This window comes from Haemaphysalis longicornis, unplaced genomic scaffold (assembly GCF_048455015.1).
Source record: "Haemaphysalis longicornis isolate Haplotype H1 unplaced genomic scaffold, Haemaphysalis longicornis Haplotype H1 scaffold_3, whole genome shotgun sequence".
Taxonomy (NCBI): Eukaryota; Metazoa; Arthropoda; class Arachnida; order Ixodida; family Ixodidae; genus Haemaphysalis; species Haemaphysalis longicornis.
Window position 1 is genome coordinate 9863777 of NW_027526335.1, and position 22128 is coordinate 9885904.

Sequence of the window (22128 nt, forward strand, 5' to 3'; positions counted from 1 at the left end):
CCTTCCGCTCACGCCACGACAAAGGCCGTATGCAACGAGGCCCCTTCTGGGTGCCCATTCTTGGCCCCGCGCGTGAACGTTTCGACCGCGCTCGGCAATGCAGAAATGCTCGTTGGCGTTGCAATTTCGAGACGGTAGCTACCAATGCCGCACTGGGAAAAGGAGCGCCAGACACCAACCTATCCGCTCGGATAGATGAACATTGTTAGATTTGGGATCGGACAAGACTTGCTTGTATGCATTCGTGTTCCGCCTGCTTGGGTTAGTGGAACGATCCGCGTAACCACAAGAGCGCGAACGAAAACACACGAACGCACGCAGAAACCCGCGAGCTGTTTTCTTTTGTCTCTATTAACGCGGTTCTGATGCAAACGTTCCACCTCCGTAAGACGTAACGAAACAGCGGCCTGGACCGGTGCAGGGGTGCCCCTCGGGTCGAGCACCGGCACCCCGAGCAAGGGGCACTCGTGACGGGAAGGAGGAGGCACCTCGAGGCGCATGTTTCGAGAACGCCAGCAGTGCACGAATGGACCTGCAGATGAAGGCTTCGAGATAACCGCGCGTGGCTGCAGCGAAAAAAACAACACACCGGGGGGAGGGGAGAAGGCGCACGAGAAGCACGGCTGGGCCGGCATCAATCAGACGCGAGTACACACGGCTGCTCATCAAGTGCGCGTCGAGCCGGCATCTCGCCGTATCGTGCTCCCCCATCGGGGCTGATAGGGGGACCGCCCGTTTTTCCGCAGCCGGGGAGGTCCCAACAAGCAACAGCGCACTGCACCGCTTCTGTCAGCGCCCCTCGCAGCACTTCGAGCGATTCGGCGAAGTTTGCGCTCAGCAAAGTCTGTGCTGGAAGCGGTACCGTTTCCACAAACCTTTTCCGTGGAAAGCACCCGGGATGGCTGAAAGCCGGACATCGGAGACCGAATATCGCTGGGCACCATGTGAAAAACTGCGCTCATACCTATATCAGAGCTTGCAAGTGCGGACCACGGCGACAGACACGAAAAGCAGCCAGAACCAAGAGACTTCACGGTAACCACTTCATAGCGCCCGCGCAAAGAAGCATTGAAGAGCTGGTGTTTCACGACGACTCGACCCATATGAATAATTATGGCGAGATCGCGCCTGCAGCGAACGTTACCCAAGGTTAGCAAGAACAAACTGTCGCCGCAAAACTACCGTCCATTTAACAGCCTAGCCTCAAACGTACAAGAGTTCCGGCGAGTTTCAGGCCGAGATCGAAGTGACGGTCACATGTGATCGAAACTATTCATGAGGAGATACGAAGTTGAGGCAGTGCCGAAACGCCCGAGCTCGACAAGTACCAAAGGCCGCCACGACAGCCGCGGTCTGCGTGGTCTCTCATCTTCCTGGAGGAGCTCAGCGATGGGCACATCTTCGCGTCGTGGCGGCGGACCAGTTCAGTCGCAAACCCTGGCGCTCAGCCAGCGCGGCGCAGCTCGCGGGAGAATGTGGACGGGCTGCGGCCGGCCGGGAACGCGGATGCGGACCGCCGGCGAGCCGGCCGGTGGGCGTATCCCGTTGAGAGGCCACGGGCCGGACGGGGGAGGCTGCGGCAGCGGTGACTGAGCGGGGCCATTCTTCATGCTCCGTCTTGCTGACGGCAGCCCCGTGCTGGGACGGCCACGACAGCGCCGATGTGCAGGTTACGTCGTGTAACCAACGAGCATACGCGCTCGCCATCTCCACCTGCAGCTGGCACGGAACGAGCGCAGGGGTAAACACGACTCGGCTACGCAGAGCGCGCGCCGTCTGCTAAGACCGCCTCTTCTCTCTTCTTCCCCTGTTGTGACTTCGTGACTAGGCGTTTGATGCAAGCTGCACACGACGTAGCAGCACGACGCAGAAGCTCGGACACAGCGTGCGACTACGTGCTAAAGACGACCGCAACGCACACGCCAAGTCAACAGGGGAAAACTTCCCGCTGCTAACAGCAAGTGTACCTCTGCTGAGGCGGAAAGCGTAAGGTATCTCTCAGCACGTCTTGTCTTGTTTACAAGACAAGAATATTACGTCTTATTTACAACACGTATTCAGAACGTTGGATTGGGAACAGGTGAGAGTAAGAGTTAACGGAGAATGCCTAAGTAACCTCAGATTTGCTGATGACGTTGCCTTGCTAAGTAACTCGGGGGACGAATTGCAAAGCATGCTTTCCGCACTGGACAAACAGAGCAGAACCGTAGGCCTGAAAATTAATATGCAGAAAACCAAAGTAATGATCAATAACCTTGGGACAGCACAGCGGTTTGAGATAGGTGGCGAGGCAGTGGAAGTGGTAAGAGAATATATCTACTTAGGCCAAGTTGTAGAATATATCTACTTAGGCCAAGTTGTGACCCCGGATCCCAACCACGAGGCAGAGATAATTAAAAGGATAAGAATGGTATGGAGTGCATATACGGCAGACATTCTCAGATAATGAATGGCAGCCTACCATTGTCCCTGAAAAACAAAGTGTATGACAGCTGCATCTTACCGGTACTCACCTACGGGGCAGAAACTTGGAGGCTCATTAGGAGGGTTCAACTTAAATTAAGAACGACTCAGCAGGCAATGGATGGAGCGGAAGATGATAGGTGTAACATTAAGGGTCAAGAAGAGAGCGGAGTGGGTCAGGGAACAAACGCGCGTTAAGGACATGTTAGTAGAAATTAAGAAGAAGAAATGGGCGTGGGCAGGGCATGTAATGCGAAGGCAAGATAACCGTTGGTTATTAAAGGAGTACTGACACCAAATTTTGACGCCTAAAAAATGATATAATTGGCTTCAGTAGTTTGTACAGATGCCTCACAGAAATTTTTGCAGCGATCCGAGGCCGGAATCGCATCTAAAATCGATTTTGATTGCCCAGGCCGCGAGCTTCCACAAATCGGCAGCGCTAGCGAAATCGCTTTCGGCGTGACGAAACATCGGCCTGCGTGTCTGGCCGGTTCAGGGTAACGTCATATAGTCGTTTTCGGAACCGGAAACGATATCCTGCGCTGTTGTTGTCGGTGGTATTCGTTTGGGCAGGAGACGTGGGCGTAGCTGTGTGAGCAATTGTTGTAAACGTTGCGTGTTCGACGTCTTTGCTCTTCAGTTCGGGGCCGGCGCATGGTGTTCCCTTGCACTGGTGCCGAAAACTGCGCGGTGCCGGCACCGCGCGGTGCGCGATGTCGACGGGCACCACGGCGACGCGGCGGTGCGCGTCGCCAAGCTCGCCCAAGTTGTGCTATGGCAAGCTCGCGGTATGCGAAGTACTGCTCTTGGAAGCCTGTCCGAGCAAATCGACGACGACGCCAAGATGCATTATTTTCCACGCGACGACATGCAGCGCTAAACGTGGACTGAGTTCGTGCGCGGCGGCGGCCGCGAGAACTGTCGCCCAAGCCAGCGGGCTCGGGGTTGCACGGGTCACCTTGGGTGTTGGGAACTTTAGGCTTAGTATCGTGGCGACTATTTGATCGCTGGTATCAGTACAACTGCGAATGACCATCCCTTACACAACATTTCACCACACTATCATCCCATTTTTCGCATACGGAGCTTTATTTTGGCAATAATTTCCGTTTCAGCGATCGGTGACCAAGACATCGCCCGCGGCCTGTTTTGATTCTAGCGAACAGGTGGCGCCATTTTTCGGCCGCTCGCCGCACCGCGGTGCCGGCAGTGATGGGTCGGAGCGCCGAACCTCCGCTGCAGGTCAGCGAGGCTTATACCATCGCGGCAAATATCTGAACGCCACTTTTAAATTCAGCGCTGATAACAACCCCTAGCACAATTTTTCAACACACTAACATCTACTTTTTCGCATGTGGAACTTCTTTTTCGCGATCAGATTGATTATCAAGAAGAGTGGCGACAAGCTGTTGCTATCACGGTCTGCGCCGGTTCGAGCCGCAGTGTTATTAAAAAACGGACGACGGCGAAGACATCGCCGGCCTAATCGCCTGGCCAAATAAAGTTGTTCTGTCTGTCGGGTGGCAGCGACTCATCCGAGTCTGACGATTGAGACGACATGTCGACTGCGCGGGCGAGTGCGGACCATGTGCAATCGTAGCAGACGATGCGGCGAACGCATGGAGGAAAGAAAAACGTCCCTGACGTCACGGGTGAGACCGTAACGTAAGGCTGGCCCGCTTGCAGGCTGGCCTTCGAACAGCCATTTTCCCGCGCGGCGACCAAATTTGAAATTGGTTGCAATAAACGTGCTATAATTAATTCTGTGTTGGCGGCTGACGGCTTTCGGTTAGATTTTCGTAATTACTGGGCCAATAGGTATTCTTTACAGCATAAAAACTGGAAGCGAGAAATTTCGTGTCAGTACTCCTTTAAGGGTAACAGAGTGGATTCCTAGAGAAGGCAAGCGTAGCAGTGGGCGGCAGAAAGTTAGATGGGCAGATGAGATCAAGAAGTTTGCGGGGATAAATTGGTCGCAGTTAGCTCAGGACCGGGGTACCTTTGCCCTGCAGTGGGCGTAGATAGGCTGGTGGTGGTGGTGATATCTCAGCAAACGCGAAAAGTGACCATAGTCGGAGTCAATACAAATGACACCAACATGGCCGCCGCTGTAAATGAGAGAGAAAATAAATCGGGTTCATGTCGGACTCGAGCGCGGGTCGCCAGAGCAGCAGCTAAGCAATCACGGCGCCAACTCGGCAGCTGGCCAGAATGGAACGAGAGTTAGCTTGATGAGTGCGCCGTGACAGGCGAACGTGACGGGACGTGCGCAGAGCACGTGCGCGCGGAGAATCTCTCACTGTAGGGAAGCTGCCGCCTCAGCTGCGGCTAGTCTGTTGCATGTCGGAGTAATTCGCGTCAACATACCAAGAAACGAAAGCCAAGAAAGAGACGCAAACACGATGTAGCAGTGAAGGAGTCAAAAGCAGTGAAGCACGACGCAGCAGGTTGTAGCAGTGAAGGTGTCAAAAGGTCCAATATTGGATCTCTTCACTCGTTGGATCTCCACTCATTGGACCTCTTGGCTCACCGTGCACCTTTTTGACGCGGCTAAGGCGAGTCAAAAGGTCCAACGAGTCAAGAGGTCGAAGCTGTGACAAATCACCTCAAGCCCAACGGCAAAGTAAAGGAACCAAGAACAGACAGCCAAAACCCGATACGTACCGCGGAGCGCCTGCGGGGGTCGGACTAGTCGGACCCATGCACGCAGGACGAGAGCTTCGCCCTCGCCCGTAACGAGAAAAAGCTTCTAGTCGCGGCGCAATTTCGAACGGTCGAAATTATAACGCTTCCGCTGTGAAACGTATATCAGTTGTGTATCAATTGTGTATATATTGCCGAGAACATGTTTTGCTTTTTTTTTTTCTACCAGCGATTGCCGTTTTTAACTTGCTAGGGAACACAGATTCTAAATTCGAAAAGTCCAAAATATGTCGCTCAAGCAGTCGGCAATCGTCGCCAGAAGCCATTATACGCATTATAACCACGCATTGTGGCGAGAAGTATCTGTCTAGTTTTCACCAAAACCATGTAGTACTTGTATTGTCCAGAATTATCAACATAGCAAACGAAGTCAGTAACCGTCATAAGCAGCCGTTAATCGCAATATAGACTCGCATGAATTATACGACAAAACGTTGCAAGGACATTTTGTTGGCGACAGCCAATCTATAAAATGAGCTGAAGGGGCAAATTATAAACAAGGAAGACAATAAAATGCATATTTTTGATTTCGGCAGGTATTTTTTGTAAAATTTGTATTTTTTCTATTTTTCTTATTTATTGGATTTTCAAAATTCTGTTAGACCAATTATTTCCATTTACGCTACTATAGCGATTAAATGTGCTACTTTAGCCAATTATGCATTTTTGTGCGAATACATACACGGTAATGGCTGTGGGGGCACTCGGCAAAGAATGCTACGCATACAAAATAAAACTCGTTGGGCCTCGACACAAACTGGACCAGTTGATCCAGCGGCCGTGCCAGTTGACTCGCTGGACTTTTAACTGAAATTGGACCTTCTGATTCGTTGGACCTTTTGACTCGGCTGTCCCGTGACTATTGGAACTTGTGACTCGTTGGACCCTTGACCAGAAGCGGTACCCAGGACCCCCACCCACCCCTTTAACGTCGCCACTGCAAGTGCGATCGCTGGTTAGTTTTTAACCAAAGCTGGAGACATATGTCCGTCCGAGTAATCCGGTTTCCGACGCCGCCCGGCAAAATACCGCAGCGGTCTGGGAGGGGGGAGATAAAAAAAGCAGCAGCGTTGGGTTAAGTCATATCAAAGCACTTCAGTAACGCTTAGATTAAAGGATTAAATCTGTTCACATGAATACTACAATAAAAAATGTCGAAAAGAACTAAATTAACAATAATTTTTAACATCTACTATAAAAATGCGCTTTTACGCTTGATGCTCAGCCTCGGATTACTGTTCCGTTTCCAAGAAGTGCGACCCACACACGACTCTAACTTGTTAAAATCATATCGCCTGACGAAATTAAAATATTAAAGCTAAAATTTTTAAACAATGCCTGGGGCATTCCGTGCACCGAAACGCTCGCACCGAGACGTCCTCCACGGACATGTCCGTATCCCCAGACCCAGAGGCGCACACCACGGCCACCCAAGCGCAGCACGTCGAGAAAAGAGGAACCGAAGGGAGGGGGGCCACAACGCAGCCGCCGCTGATCGGCCGTGACAACGGGCGCTCAGGCGCCCGTCACTACTCCCCGGGCCCATGGGCAGGCCCAGCGGGCGCGCCGGCAGCAGTCAATCACCGCGTAACGCGGTAAAGGGAAACAAAACGGGCTCCCGCACACACACCGAGGGCCCGCGTGTCGACAGCACTCCTCGCATCGCCAGGCATCGCGCAAAGGATGCAGTCGGTCCCATCACAGCAGCCTTGGTTCCGGCACCCTCCTTTGCGCTCGGCACTAATGTACTAATACTGCTAATACACTGTAGCCAATGCAAACTAGCGCGGCCTCACAGTCATTCCCGCCATCTTGGTCAACCCTTCCGTAATGAGGGAAAAAAAAAAAAAAAAAAAAAACCGTTGAGCCCGAACCAAGACAGACCGATGAACTGACGGGTGCTGCCGCGGCGTGCGATAACGCGTATCTTTGCGCCGCGGATTTGATGCCAACGAATCCGTGACTGCGTGCCAGTTGCCAATCGGCGAACGTATGAAGGGTAACGATGCGGCTAATGCTGACCACTGACGCAGCACTGCACGGAACTAGTAGCAGCAGGGAGGCTGCAGCGACACCTCTCATCGGCCCGTCAAGCCGAGAAGTGCGGCGCCGTTGGCCACGCGGATCCTCCTTCAAGGCGCCGCGTGACAGACAAATAGGCGCGTGATGCGGGCGGCTGCCGACGGCGCGCCATCAGTGCTCATTCAGGACTCGCTCGTTCCGCTACCCGCAGGCTTCCCCTCCGCGTGAGAAAGATGCCTCCGACAGGCCGCCGTCTTCAGCCACCAGGCGCCAGCTGCCGAGGGCTACGCTTATGCACGATCGTAGGCGTTTAAAGTTTTGCCGCCCTCAGGAAATCGTTTGATTTCATCCCTAAAGGACCAGATAGATGTGCGGAGAGCGATGCGTATCCGTACGCGTTTTTCTTCTTTGGAAACCAGTCCAGTAGAGGTCAAAAGCGCGCATGAAGGCTACAAAACCGGTTTTGGGAGAGGGAAAAAACGCGGGCGAAAACGCGTCGCTCTCCGCATGTGTCTGGTCCTTAACTCACTGTCAACTGTGAACTGTGCGAACTGTAAACTGCGAATTAGCTGGAAGCTTTGTCTGATTGGCCTTCACTTTTGGTCACATGCTTCCGGTTGACAAAGAGGCTGTGTATGAATTCGTCATTTTGACATTTCATGATGTTTACTGGCACCAGTTCTGAAGTTTGCTTTATTTCTTTCTCCTGAAAGTGCGCAATTCTTGGCCGGAAATGAAAAACGACAAAATGCAGCGGGCACGACAACGTAGGCCTGTCTTTGCTATTCAACAAAAGTATGGCTTGTATGTCATGCCCTCTCGGTGACTGGCTGAGAAGATGTGCCATAATATAAACAGTTGGCGAAAACGTTTGCGTCACACATTGGCAACTTCAGAATGCGTAAAAGTGACATGATGTTACGTCACAGCTTGCAAATGGTGGTTGCTGTCGTCACGAAATAGGGCAAGAAATTTCACCGTAAAACTACACATTTACTCTATTACACAGACCCAATATACTACACAATGCCGCCGTAGAAATGTCCACACAGGGCGCGTTTCCTGCGGCCTTTGCTGCACGCAAATATCGCACACTTCCCAAGGCTAGCTCCACAATACAAATAAAAGAAAAGGGGGTCCGGACATTTTATGAAACATCGTTTTACTGAATGTCGTTTCATCGAAGTCATATTACTTAATGCCGTTTTATCGACGCACGCTTTTTTTATTTAAGAAAACCTTATGTACATTTTTAAAGTTTCCTCCATGCCACCTAATTTAAAAAGCTTGTTTCCACAGCAGGTCCTTATTATTTACGAAAATTTCTAGTATTTATAGTAGCAACCTTTTATTTCCTGCATGCTTTAAATGTTTTTGTGGTGGGCAAAGTTTCTCTCCACAATTTCTTTGTTTTGTTTGTTTTGTTCATTGTGCAGATGGAACTGCTATAATGAATCTCTCTCTAGTCTGCCACCTGATCTGCAGAATACTACGTCAATGTGGCGTATAGGCTAAGATGCCGTGATATGCTCCTTAGTTTTTCCTCCTCTACTTTTGTATCAGCACATAATTATAATTATTTTGCAGCTTCTGTTTATGTAAGTAAGGCACATTTTGGCGCTTGTGCATACCCCACCATGGTGGCACAGTGGCTAAGGCACTTTGCTAGCAGTTAGTGGCTCTATGCTGTGCTGCTGAGCCCAAGGACATGGGTTCGATCCCGGCCGCGGTGCCCTCTTTTCAGATAAAGAAAAAAAAAAAGTGCATCAAGGTTTCAGCGCACATCAAGGATCTCTAGGTGGTCAAAATTAATCCAGAGCCCCCCACTAGGTGCGCCTCTTAGCCCATGTGTAGCCCGTTAAACACCAAAATCAGTCAAGTGAGCGCTTGTGTGTCCAATGTCAAAAATCAACTGGACAGCTAGTAAAAGTCTCCCCCAATTTCTGCCCTTCTAGCTCTTCATCGGCATGTAGTTTGTTGCTACTGGGTTACCAAGCCTTGTCCTACTGTTCTCAATGCGTTCGAACTAAAGAGAAAAAAGTGAGTTACAAAGTTAGTGCCCATACTCCCAGCTGGTTCGTTTTCACGTCAGCATGTCACGGGTTTTACACCCATATGTATCCAGTTTTCTTTTTATTGGCTCAGGCCGCCTGTTTTTTTTTCTTTCTTTTTTTTTTTTCCACTGTAATCTCTATTCACGGTGCTGTCGCCGCCATACATTAAGTCAGAACTGTGCTTTCACAGACGGTCGGCTCAATAAAAGGTTAAAAATAGCTACAGTTTTCTCCTGTGACCTTGTTCCGTCGACATTGATTTTGACTCCCCTTATTTCCCCATTTCAACGCATTTTTGGTGCTGAAAAAAGCGGTGGTTCCAGGTGTACCACACAATAGCGCCGGCTGAAAAATGAGTTCTGCTAAAGGGCTAGCCTTGGTCACTCAGTATTTGTCTTAGGCTATTCGAGACAGGAGGGACAGCGACTAACGAATACAATCAGTGCTTGTGGCCCCCAACCTATTTTCGGGGCCTCACTTTCACCGTCGAACCCCCCTATCCATTCATATAGCACTAATCTTTGAAAGGTTCTGGCGCGATGTTTATTTCAGATGCAAAAAATGCAACCACATGGTCAGAATAGGAATCACGTACAGACTTCGTCACTTGAAAATGTGGGGGAAGACAAGACTCCAGATTCCATGATGACGAACTGGGGTCTTAATAATGTGATCTGATGTGACCTATCTCCATCTGATGATCATCATGTGATCTACCTAAATAAATTGAACACAACATTATTTGGCGTGGGTTTAGGGTTGCTAATATAGTGGCAAGTATTGTAATACAAAATATTGGAATATACATGCTTGAGAGCTATCAATGAACATGCAAACCATAAAAAAATGTCTTATTAAATTAAAGGTGCCCGAAAACAATGAAAAAGCGGGAAAGACGTGTCAACATATATATCCAGGTTCTTGCACATAATCCACGGACGAGACAATTTCGAATGAAACTACCTGCAGATTAGGCTAGTGCAAAGGCCATTAAAAAATATAAACACTGAAGATGACAGTTAAAGCAGCAAAACCACACTTTCGATAAAACAGACGTATGTGGTTCGATAAAATGGCTTTCAATAAAACGGGCATTTCTTCGATAAAACGGCATTCAATACAAGGTCATTCGATAAACTGTCTGGGAACCAAAGAAAAGTGTAGCCTAAAAGATAGAACTTTGGCCGTGAGCACTGCCTGAAATAATGGCTAAGGGCTGCCCCTCTGAACTGCGGCGATGGCAAATACGTCTCAACCGGATACCGGTGTCTACATTTTCTCATCTAAGACCAAGAGTATTTTCTTTGTGATTATGTGCTAGGACCACAACTATGGTGGTGACGGCCCTGTAACTGCCCCTTCCCTGCATTTCTCGTACCACGGCTCTATTGCATCATGCCAATTTACGCGGCAGAGAAGCTAGCACTTCCTTTAACTACAGGTTCCTGCACTTTTGTTATGACAACCCCTGCAGTCTTTTTGCATACCCAGTTTTGTATTTTCCCGTCCTCCACCACTGAGTGTCCACGCTTCTGAGGTAAAGTGCAGATTCATTCCCCAGTGATTATTATGAGAGTTCCCAAGCGTCCCCCCCAAACTTTTATTTGTTGCTTCTCCAGCTTCAAAAGAGGCTGAGCCCATACCAACCTGTACCGCATCATTTGTGTGTAGTTGTTGATTTATTGTAGGGTTTAATGCGCTGACACAACGCAGGCGATGAGGTGCGCCATAGTGGAGGGCTCCAGATTAGTTTTGGCCACATGGAAATCTTCAACGTGCGCTGAACGGACGTTTTTGCTTTTCACCTCCATCATAAAAGAAGCCGCCACGTCCGGGAGTTGAACCCGCGTCCTCGTGCTCAGCTGCACAACGTCTTAGCCACTGAGCCACAGCGGCGGGTAATTTTGGTTTTGAGCCCGATCACAGCACGCACACAAAATTGAAGGCTACTTTTAGCAAAAAATGTGCGGATTAGAATTGTGCAAATATGATACATCATGTGTGGGCGTTGGCACCATTATGCCAGGCCAATGCTACTTTTTCTAGTTTCGGTTCTATTATTGCGCGCCTAGAGGCAGTGGCGCTGGGGAAACACTCCTCCTCTTATTTTTTTTTTCTTTCCGCTTCTCTCCGGCGCGACTGGGGGCGCGCATGCGCGATAACGGTCACCGCAGTTGCTGCTTGCGCACGGCGAGCAGCGAGGCCGGCGCGCGTCTCATGTAGTGGGCGATTTCTCGTATGTGCTCGATGTGCTCCCTCGGACATTACGGTGCTGCAAAAGGGACGCCAAGAACACCAGGGTGAATCGTAACGCGAAGACTCTTTGAGTGCTGTTGGCAAAAGGTGAGAACGTCGTTCGTATGCCGTACGTGAAGCTGAGCTGAACGATAGGACTTGTGTCGTGCGTGTGCTGTGCTTGAAGACAGACAACCTTGTCTGTGTTGTATTGGTCATCGGTGTTTCTCGCCGCACGTTGTGTTCGCGCAGGTAACGCGAATAAAGTGTTCAAGTGATATTCGAGCTGGCGTCGTTACTGCTCAAGCGGCGTGGCTTCGTGCCGTCGGAGCGAGGCTTGCCCGTTGGAGGCAGCGGGGTGGCGGCGGCGGTTGCCGGGTGGGAAGGGGGGGGGGACACGGGGAGGGGGGAAGGAATCCAACCGGCATGAGAGGGGAGAGCATTACCTCTCCCCCACGCAAGCTGCGCGCCCTCGCATTGTTGCCATGGCAATTATAACGCCTTCAAGGCCAACATGGCGGTGGCGTTGCTAGGGCAACAACAACGCTGTAATGTTTCCCCAGGCTCACCAGGGGAGAATATGCCGCATGAGTCGCAATTAGCCCAGACGCTGGGTTGAAGGCTAAGAGTCCGCCTCCTGATTATGCCTTCACAAGTTCCTTGTGCCCTATTGTGCCTCCAGAGTGCTCTATGTTTCATTATCACTATGTTTCGCCTCCGTTACATATTAACTCTTTCGTTACCACGCCTATTCAAATCGATCACCGGTGATCGATGATTTATATTGCCTATTTCGACATGTTGTAGTCATTTCTCGTGCACCTAATGCGGTCAGTGGTTAGTCTAGGCACTGCCCTTTTAGAATCAGTTTAAATTTTCCCGCTCCGACGACATTGAGATTTTTGACGGCGTTTTTTGTGAGCTGAGGTGCATGTGTTTTTGAGGAAGGGGGCGTGGCTGCTGCCCTTGCGAAAAAAGCATGCAGATCGTCGCTAGGCTGCATTACCATAATATTTTTTTTGTCAAAAGGATCCCGGCAAGTCAAATACCAAATAATGCGGTCAGCTTTGTAGTCCGACAGCGTTGAGAGGCGATAATTACTTGAAAATGGGCCCAGCCATTCACTAATGATCTTTGGTTCGGACAAAGGGCAGCTTTGTTCTCCCAAAGCTTATTTCTGATGGTCCCCCGCATGTCTAGCAAGTGTGCCTGCCATTTTCAACCAGTTTCCAGAAGTTTCGGTTTCGTTTTTGCATTGCGAAATTCATATTTGGCGCTACTACGCAGTTACCCAACTACAAGCTCATTTGCCATGGCGCCTCCGTTGCGCGCTACAGCTCCTCAAAACAAGCATGCCTCTCGCGCTTCCACTTTATCTACGCCTTGCTTCTGCGATAAGAGCTTCCGCTGAAAGTCAAACGATAACACCAAGTCGTCGGGTGTCAGTTCAGACGAGGAGAACGCTTCCAATCGGACTTGAACACCGCCAGCTGTTCACCGGCCGGTTTCGGTTTCATACGAGGGTATTTCCGGAGGTCTAGTGTCGCTTCCTAGTAGTACTGCCTATTCTGACAGAGTCTACAACAGCCTTGTATTTGTTTCTCTTCGAAATTGTTAGGTGGCGCTGCAATGTAGTAGGCGGAGTGCTGAACTCGTTTCACAGTCCGATGGCGGCTTGGTGGTGAAAGCTTGCTGGGAATGATTCTAGCGCATCGTACCTTATTCCTGCAAGCAAGGCTACCATAGTGAGTCAGAACATAATAATAAACCGCAAATTAAAGTTCTGACTGATAAGTGATCATCAGAACGTCAACAAACATCCACCAAAGAGTTTGCTTCTCAACTACAAGCGGATTTTTTCACATCGCTTGCTTGCCTTCAATATTGTGCCGGTCATAATCATTGGCAAGGTGTTTTTACATCACAAAGAGGCTAATTTGGGCATTTAATAATGTCAAACCACCAGATTTCTTCTAGAGAACCATCCAAAATAGCAAAATTTGAAATAGTGGTTGGGCTTCACCACATGGCACGGGCACCACGCGGGCTAACATTTTCTTTTATATCTCACAAATTGTACCACGCAACTCAATTTTTTTTTCTAGGACGGGTTTTTGAAATGTCTACCTACAAAATGTATATTCTAAATTTTTTCTACAACTGGTGGTTTATTGTACACAACTTATGTTTTCTTATTTTCTTCGATGCGTGGACAGAAATTTCGAATTCGATAATTTTTTTCGCAATCATTATTTAGGAAAACATTATTAAAACTGGTGTCGTTGGAAAGCGCGTGGAATAATCTGCATTTTATGTATCTGCAATGTGTGCCTAACCAATATGTACAACGCAAAAAAATGTTTTGTTAGACCCTTAAAAATTGGCCAATTTCTCGCGGTATCGAAAGAGTTAAGGTGTTCTTAACAATAAGAAAAAATGTAGCCTGGCGATACGACAGCCAGAAGCACTTCTTGCACTCGCTGCAGGAGCAACATCATCAGAAAATTGTTATGTAAGGACAGCGCTTAGAGCCCTCTAGCAACTCATTGCAGAGAAGCCGTGGGTCGCTCCAGCTGGCTTCCCACTGCCGCCGTTGCAATAGCCATGCTCACAGCTACCATTTCCTATTTCTGCATGTTAAAGATTAATATTTGTGTGGGGGAGTGAGAGCCTTCACAAAGAATGAGTCGTCAACGAGAGCGACAATATTTTCGAGGGGACTGCAGTGTAGCAAAGCTGGCCTGCATAAGTGACACCCAAAGCGACACCCTCCCAGTCCATACAGTTTCATGCGGTAATACCTCGAGAGGAACCTGACGCTGCAATTGGCCGCCGCGATGGACGCGGTCTTGCTTGGACGCCTTTGCTAGTGTAGGTAATACACATCCCGATGGGCAAGTGTTCCGAAATATGTTTTCTTTTGAACTCAGTGTAGTAGCAGGCATGCTAACATTGTTTCCTGAGAGGAAATGTTTGATAACAAGACTTGTGAGTTGGCCAAGTTATCAATTCATTGCCGACAAAATGAGCCCGAAAAGACTTGGGTGGAAGGGTAAACACAAATGATGGCACAATATGTGGCAGCCGATTTTTATGCAATCGCAGCCGATAGCAGACATGTATTCTGAAACGAAACAAATGCAGAGGATAACACCCCTGCAAAGTGGGGAATGAAACAGGCTAACGGTGAATGCCAACGTGGGGCTCTCTGCAGGTCAGGGTTGCAGGGACCATGCAAGGCAGGTGCAGTGCTTGGGTCACTTGGGAGAACAGAGTCCCCTTCTCTCTCTCTTGCAAAGGGCAGAGCGACTGACGAGAGGGACAGAGGAGAAGTTGGAATGGAGTCTAAACGGGATGGTTGTGCCCTCTGCGTTTCTTCTGTACATGCAGAAGTTTTGCTCCTTTGACACTTGATTGTTGGTGCTGATTGAACCCCTGGGACAACTGAACATTCATTGGCATTTCCCTGCAACAAGAAAACTCATAACCTATGTTCTTCAAAACAGATTCTAAAGTTAATGAGTTGCGCATTGAAAGCCACTCCTGTGTGCCAGGTCGTTCCTGTGTAGGAGGCATTCAGTGGATGTCAGCCACATGCCCCTGCATTATTTTGAATAGCGGGCCCCCGCACCCCCTCAATCATACCTTCCCAGCCACACAGATCTCTGTTGAATGTTTAACTTCAAGTGCATTGGCTTGCACGGCAAGACAGCTTGAGCTCACAGAAAGATGTTGCATTGGTCAAGGTTGAGTATTTAAATTGCGCTGCAGCATACCCAAGTCAGTGCAATAAATTCCAGCAGCAATAATGTTGAATTGCTTAGCATAAACTTACTGCAATATTTACATTAGATCTGCATCCAAACTGGGTAAACCACAGTTTTTTTTTAACATGAAAGCATTTATGCCAGGATTCATCACAGAAACGACGCCAGTACAACGACCACAGGAGAAACGGCAGAAAAAGTTTCATTGACACGGATGGTACTGCCGTCTAGGAGAGGTGAAGCGAAGTAGGGCATCATGACGCTAGCGAGCACCAACAGTTGGCACCTTGATTGGGCAGCGTAAGCTGTGTTGTTTCTCAGTGCGATGGCTCCACGTAAGAAAATTGTTGCAGTATGCGCCGCAAGAAGGCAATGACGCCGACGGGCGAATGCCGTAAATGTGACCGATTTGGTGCGAAGAGAAACGCCAGCGGGAAGCGAAATGCGTTTGCGCGTGCCTCTCGCATTCCACAAGCTGAGTTCGTCGCAACGCAACTGTCCGCCCTACACGCCACGAAGCAGGACTGAAGTGGTCGCACCTTAGTCGAAGCGACCCGCCAGCAGGACGTCACTCGCCAAGCACACCCACAAGACAGTCGCTGACCCGCAAATCATGCTCCTTTCGCTGAAGATTTCGCTGCACATTTCACTCTCGTGTTTTACCGACTCCTATGACAGAGGAATCAACCACAGTTTTTTCAAGCATTTTGTGGCCACTGAATGCCACTGAGTAAGTGATGGCTTTATCTCATCCATTGCTAAACCGAGATTACCAATTACCTACAATTGATGAGATGAAACTGTGCTGCAGCATAGTTAGCCCAGAAGTTTGGTCCACTCTTTATACCAGCACACGTGAGTGTTGCCAGCTGAGTCTATTGTCGTCCACTAAAAGTGCACCCACCTGAATTGTTTCCTTGGCCACAGGCCAAGGTCACTTCATAACTCCATATAGTTGGGTCACCGTTGCTTCCTAGTTGTGTCCATTACAAGGTAGACAAACAGGTAGCTCAACAAATGGCGAATAATGATTGATGCGACTGTCAATAAAGTCCTCACTACAAGTGCTCCAGCACCATGCTTGCTCCATACACAGGGACCACTGAAACAACACGCTCTTCTTCCATGGTGTTGCCTTTTCAGCTTGCACCCTCCTAAATGGCTGGAAAGAGGAAGCGCCCACATGCGAGCCCACAAGCAACGAGGCATGCTGCAGAAGCTCCCTACCTCGGGGTCGTTCTTCTTGAACTCTATGTCGTCTTCGTCCACCTCGAAGAACAGCTCGGACTGGGTGACGGAGAGCATGCCTGGAGCCGTCACTCCTGGAGCTATCAGCCGACATCTCGTGCTAAGACTTACGGACCCTGCACGAAGGGAAGAAGCACACAACGATGGGGGAATCAACTCTCGCTTCTTGAAACCACTTATGCTGGTTTACGAGATATTTTAAGCAAGCTGGTCGTGCATTGTACCAAAAATGTCAAATTCTACCTACTATGCGTTTAAAAAAGCACTGCCTGAACCCATTTTCTTTCATTGTGTGAGCAATAGAACAGGCATCCTGGAAGGAGTGACAAGGAATGACAGAATGCGTGCAGAGAGCGGTGATGGCATTGGCTGCGGTAATGCTGCATTCACTGCCTGACATGCCAGCCATACAGCTTCCAGGCACACTCTATCACCACTTGTAGTGTTGTAAATGAATTCAAAGCGACTGCAGTGCTAAGTAGGCTCAAAAAGAATGGAATAGGGATGACAGTAATGAACTGCCAATACTGCGGTCAACAAAAAGAGTGACAGGCTGGCAATGCACTTGTAAAGTTAGCAAACGTGACTACAGTAAAAGCTCGTTAATTCGGATTTCTAAGGACCGGAAAAAATGTCCGAATTAACCGAATGTCCGTATTATCGAATGGTCGAAATAAACAATAAATGCAAGCTTTTTTTCTACATACCTTTATTTTACGAAGTAATTGCGTATGCTTGTCTGCTTTCGAGCAGAAATTCGCGGACACAATTTTTCTGAGCCCTTCAAGGTGCTCAGCAACGGGAACAAAGCCACAAAATGGCACCGATGGCACCGCCAAACCTACACGCGAAGAAAAGACGTTCAACTAGTCTCAAGTCAAGCCAAGTCGATAATTGATGTCCATGGCGATGCTGCGTTTGAGCTTCACTTTTGTTCCGAATTGTTCTTTTTTCGTTTTTGAGCCTCGCCAGCGGCCTGAAAGTCGCCGAATTATCCGATTTGCGGTCAAATCTGTCCGAAATAACGAGCGACCTGTCTCATAGAGTGATGCGTATATTTACAAGGACCAGATGACGTGTCCGAATTAACCAATTTTCCGAATTAACGAGAGTCGAATTAACGCGCTTTTACTGTACTGAGATGGTTAGAGTGCAAAGCACGGTCGGCACTGCATGCAAAAGGGCGTGCGAGGAATGCCATGTTGAGGTTTACTGAAACCCGAACAATGCACATGCATCAGGCTGAGCCTCAAGCTCGTGAGGAAGAGGGATGAGATGCTCAAGCTTTATTAAACATCTACCAACGACTCCTCCATGATTTCTTTTTCTTCATAATGCAACTACTTTCCATTTATAATTTGCGCAAGCAAGAGTGTAGTTACTATTACTTCGCTGCTTCCCTCAGTGTTGTTTTTGTTTCCCCGTGATTGGCCGTACCTGCGAGTTCGGAGTCGAGGTCTTTGTCGTCCCAGAAGTCGCTGTCGTCCAGGAGGTCGGTGCTCTGCAGCTGGTGCTGGCGCCGAGTGAGGGCCAGCTGTCGGTGGAGCTCTTCACGGGCTTGCAGGATGGCATCCTCGGGGGCCCCTGCAGTGTACAGTAGCAACAGAACACGCCGAAACCGCTTTTTACGCTGGCATAGGGAAGAGCTTGTGGGAAGCTGCGAGTGGGCGAAGAAGCAACGCTAGTGCCACCACTGAGCAGACATTTCCCCTGCTTTCCCCTGCAGCATCTAAGAGGAGGACAAGGCTTCGGACATGCTTCCCCAGCAGGTGTACTCGGCACAGGTGGCACGGGCAACAACTGCAGATAACCAGTTACATAGCTGCTCCAGAGGAAAGGGGGCAGGGGATGCAACAGCTGCCTGTGTCCTTGCCAAAAATGTAATTGCTTTCCTCACCTATCACTGTTTCTTTACTTATCTGTCTATGCTGAGGGTGCAGGCAATTTGTGGAACTTCTTTAGGACTTGCAGATGGAATATGAATACACTCCCCCCTCCCCAGAATTCTTTGCTTCTTAACTGCAGTTGATGTCATGTGACAGAACATTCCTGTCAGCATGGCCATCGTCTCCGTACCGTGCTCAATGGCCGCCTTGAGAGTGCCCTCGGGGTGGCACGAGCCGTGGGGGTTGCGCACCAGCCGCTTCCGGCGCCGTGCGTCGTCTTCCCAGGCGTCCAGCCGGAGGAACTCCGTCTGGCCATTGTCCGGGCTGCGCTGGGGCCCCTGGTTGCTGTTGTGGCCCCAGGCTCCGTGGCGGTTGGTCAGGATGTTGAGCACTTTCTCGAGCGCTCGCGCAGCCACCAGGGAGTCGCGACGCCGTGCCGCTGTGATCAGGTGGTCGCACATCATCTCCTCCTCCTTGCGGTCCACAGCTGTCTGCGCACACAGCGACTGCGAGAGGGGGGGAAGGAGGGGGCCGTCAGAGGCGGTACCAACACACCAGTGGCAGCAGCAGCGCACAACTTCCTACACAATCATGACAACCCTGTTCCTCAGATGAAGAAGCGGCACAACAAACGGAGGTCTTGTTTGTCATCAGGATAACATTGAAATGCAACGTCCTTGTCTTCAAAATGCTTGTCGTACTTCACAGAAAATGTGTTGTTGCAAATGTATGCACGTGGATTAGAAGCATGCAGTGAAACTTTTTTAGTAGCATGTACCCTTCTCAGGAAGAGTTCGCAATGTTTTTTTTTTTTTTCCCCTCTACTACTGGTGCCGTCAACTTCACTGACAATGTTGTTCAATGTGTAAAAGTACAGATTCTAGTTTTTCAGTAAATGTTTCTTTACACATATGTGTGGCATACATAAGAACTCCAGGCTCGGTAAAGATGGCTTGGTAAAGATGGCATTGCTTTAATTTTCACGCACCAGTGCCATTTACTGGGCCTGCAGCAACTTGTATGTACGCACTTGCAATACCAAAACTTCCCCAGTGTCTGAGATACAGTGAAACCTCATTACAAAAAACACTGTTACAAGAGACATTTGGTTATAAGACACATTTGAATGAAGGCGGTTTGGTTGGTTTTTCTATGTTCACCATTTTAGCAACATTGCATACAAGAGACCTTGGTTACACGAGGCATGATTCTTGGGTTTCTTGAGTGTCTCTTGTAACGAGGTTTTACTGTATAAAGCAAAATTTTATTTTTCATGACTGGTTAGAGTTTTTTAATCACAATTAGCAGCATGGGACGCAAGATGCTGTGTTCTGATCTGAACTACAAGAATTTGCATAATTCCAAATGTCAGTGACATTTCTATGCCCACAGGATAATTTCTGCACATTACTCTTTATCATTGGAACTGATTGTGGATCCCAATACAGGGCATGTTAAACTCCAGTAGATATAGTAACCAGCCAGCATAACACCTGCGCAAAAGTTAAATGGGTCGTGAAGTGATTTTCAAGAAAATTGTGTTGTGTGGGTACTTATAACTGAGAAACCTTGATAAGCAAGCAATGCATACCCATTTTGTTGCCCGATATTGGCACATAGGAAAAAAAAAAATGCCGTTATGGTTTCATCGAGGCTTTCCTCCTCCATACATGAAGTCCGTAAGAAGCTAATCACAGTTCCCCCTCGTCTCCACAACATGTCGGCATAGAGCGGGCTCGCAAAGGTTCAAATAAAGTTACAACAACGGCGCCATGATGAAACTCACCCTGCAACTGAATAGGAGATGTCTAATCTCTGATATGACTGATCAACATGGTTGAACTTTCAGTCAACAATGCGGGCGAGTGGCGCAGGCAGAAGTTAACACGTTAAAAGTAAACTGGGTACAGTAAAATCTCGATAATACGAATCTCGTGGGACCACGAAAAATATTCGTATCATCTGAAATACGTACGAACCAATACAGACAAAAAAATTGAGCATTAAGAAAGTTTTCGTTTATTTCTTTTCTTCGTTTCGCGTGAAAAAATCTGTGACATCTTTCTGCTTTTTTTAAAGCTCCATAAAGAGCGGACCTTTCTGAACTTTCGTCTCCTCACTCGCAGTGCCCAAGCTTACTACGGGAGCGTTTTTGCACGCGGTTCGTGGGAGTCGGCGTTGCGTGCGTGATATTTTCACGCCTACGTAGGCGATTCCACACTGACGGCTGCCTGTGCGTCGTTAAGAAAATGACGCGCAACGCGCGTGGCAGTGGCGGCAGTTTCGAAGCGCTCGAGACCAAATCCTAAACATCTTTGCCGGAGATGTTTAGGCGTAGCACCTTGGCAAATATTTCATGGGCGCTTTCACTAGCGGCGCGAGTGATGTTTTATAGCACAGTTTTCGCCGACATTATTAGCTTATTTACCGCACAAGAAACTTTGTGTGTGCTTAGAGTGGCATTTTAAAGTGCGGTTAGAAGCGGTCGCACCACTTCGCGACTGAGGACGCCGCCATGTTGCCGTGACTGGCCGCGCCCCGCGGAGGTACGGGTGGTTTTGCGGCAGCATCAGCGCGCCTGTAGAGTGCACGGCGCGTTTTCACGAGCAGAAAACAACAGCCCGGCCGTTCCTGGGGAAGTGCACCGAAGAGGGGAGAAAGAGCCCGCAGAGCCCGTACGTCGTCATCGCTTGCTCGCTAGGCAGTCGGGCGCTTCGCCGGCTCGTTTGTATCATCTGCTGGGCGGTGCAGGTCCGCTGATAAAAGCCGAAATTTTTCCCATTGCAAACAATGCAATTTCCCTGGGACTTATCAGAAATTCGTATCATCCCGAAGTTCGTATCACCCAGAATCGTATCATCAGTGTAATTGTAAACTGTTTACGCTGTTCACACGAGTCTAAACTGTCGTTCTGCTAGCCGGTATTCTTGCACAAGTTTGCAGACGTCTGTCTCACGTAGCCCGTAATGCGAGTTGTGTGGCCTGTGACCTGACGAGATAAAAGACTGAAAGATTAATATGAAAATTCACTACCTAAATACATTTATTGGAGGAACTTTGAGGAGTCGGAACTTAAAACCAGCCTGTCATTTACTCATCAAGTGCAAAAATAACTAGCGAGAAGCAGTGATACAGCACCGAGGCACCGAGTCCAGCCTTCAAACCGTTCGATTGCTTTCTCGTTTCCTTCAATAAACAGTGCTGTTAACATTGTTTCGTTGATTGGATATGCTCCCCTTTGGCTTACTGAATCGTTTGCGGTTAAAGCTCTGGGTTGGGTTGATAAGAATTCATGAAAACACACCAGAGTGCTGGGTTACAAATGTGAAGCGGTTTTTACAAATGTGAAGCGGTTTTTACGCCGCAGTTTTCTGGCACACGCACTTCTCACATCGATAGCGTAGTGGGTAAAGTGTTGGGCTTCAATGCAGGCTGGTCATAACATTGGCGTTGGGCTGGCCCGGTGGCCGCAAGTTCAAATAGCACACAAGGCACGTTTTTTTTTTTTTCTTCAGCGATTTTGTGCCATTTGATACAAAACAGGTAAGATTCCAAAGAGAATGCGGCAAAACAACGTGAACTTCAGCACGGAAACTGGCTAGAAACCGTACAAACAGCCAGTAGGTCTGAGTTCTGCTACAATGGTTGTCAGACAACAGAAGCGGTCGCGACGCCGGTTACGTCGATAGAAAACTGTTTATGGCAACGAATAGAAGATGCATTATTTTTAAAATATCAGGTATGCAG

The 22128-nt window shown here is 48.9% G+C and overlaps 1 protein-coding gene across 2 annotated transcripts in view; it reads right to left on the bottom strand.

Moving 5' to 3' along the window:
- The window catches only part of Rg (A kinase anchor protein rugose), a 337821-nt gene that overhangs the window by 158709 nt on the left and 156984 nt on the right, over window positions 1-22128 (bottom strand). For both annotated transcript variants that reach the window (XM_077702285.1, XM_077702286.1), the window contains exons 35-37: window positions 18572-18887; window positions 17933-18079; window positions 16475-16611 (exon numbers count right to left, since the gene is read on the bottom strand). In XM_077702285.1, coding sequence (XP_077558411.1) covers window positions 16475-16611; window positions 17933-18079; window positions 18572-18887 — 600 coding nt within the window. The remainder of the gene's footprint in view (window positions 1-16474; window positions 16612-17932; window positions 18080-18571; window positions 18888-22128) is intronic.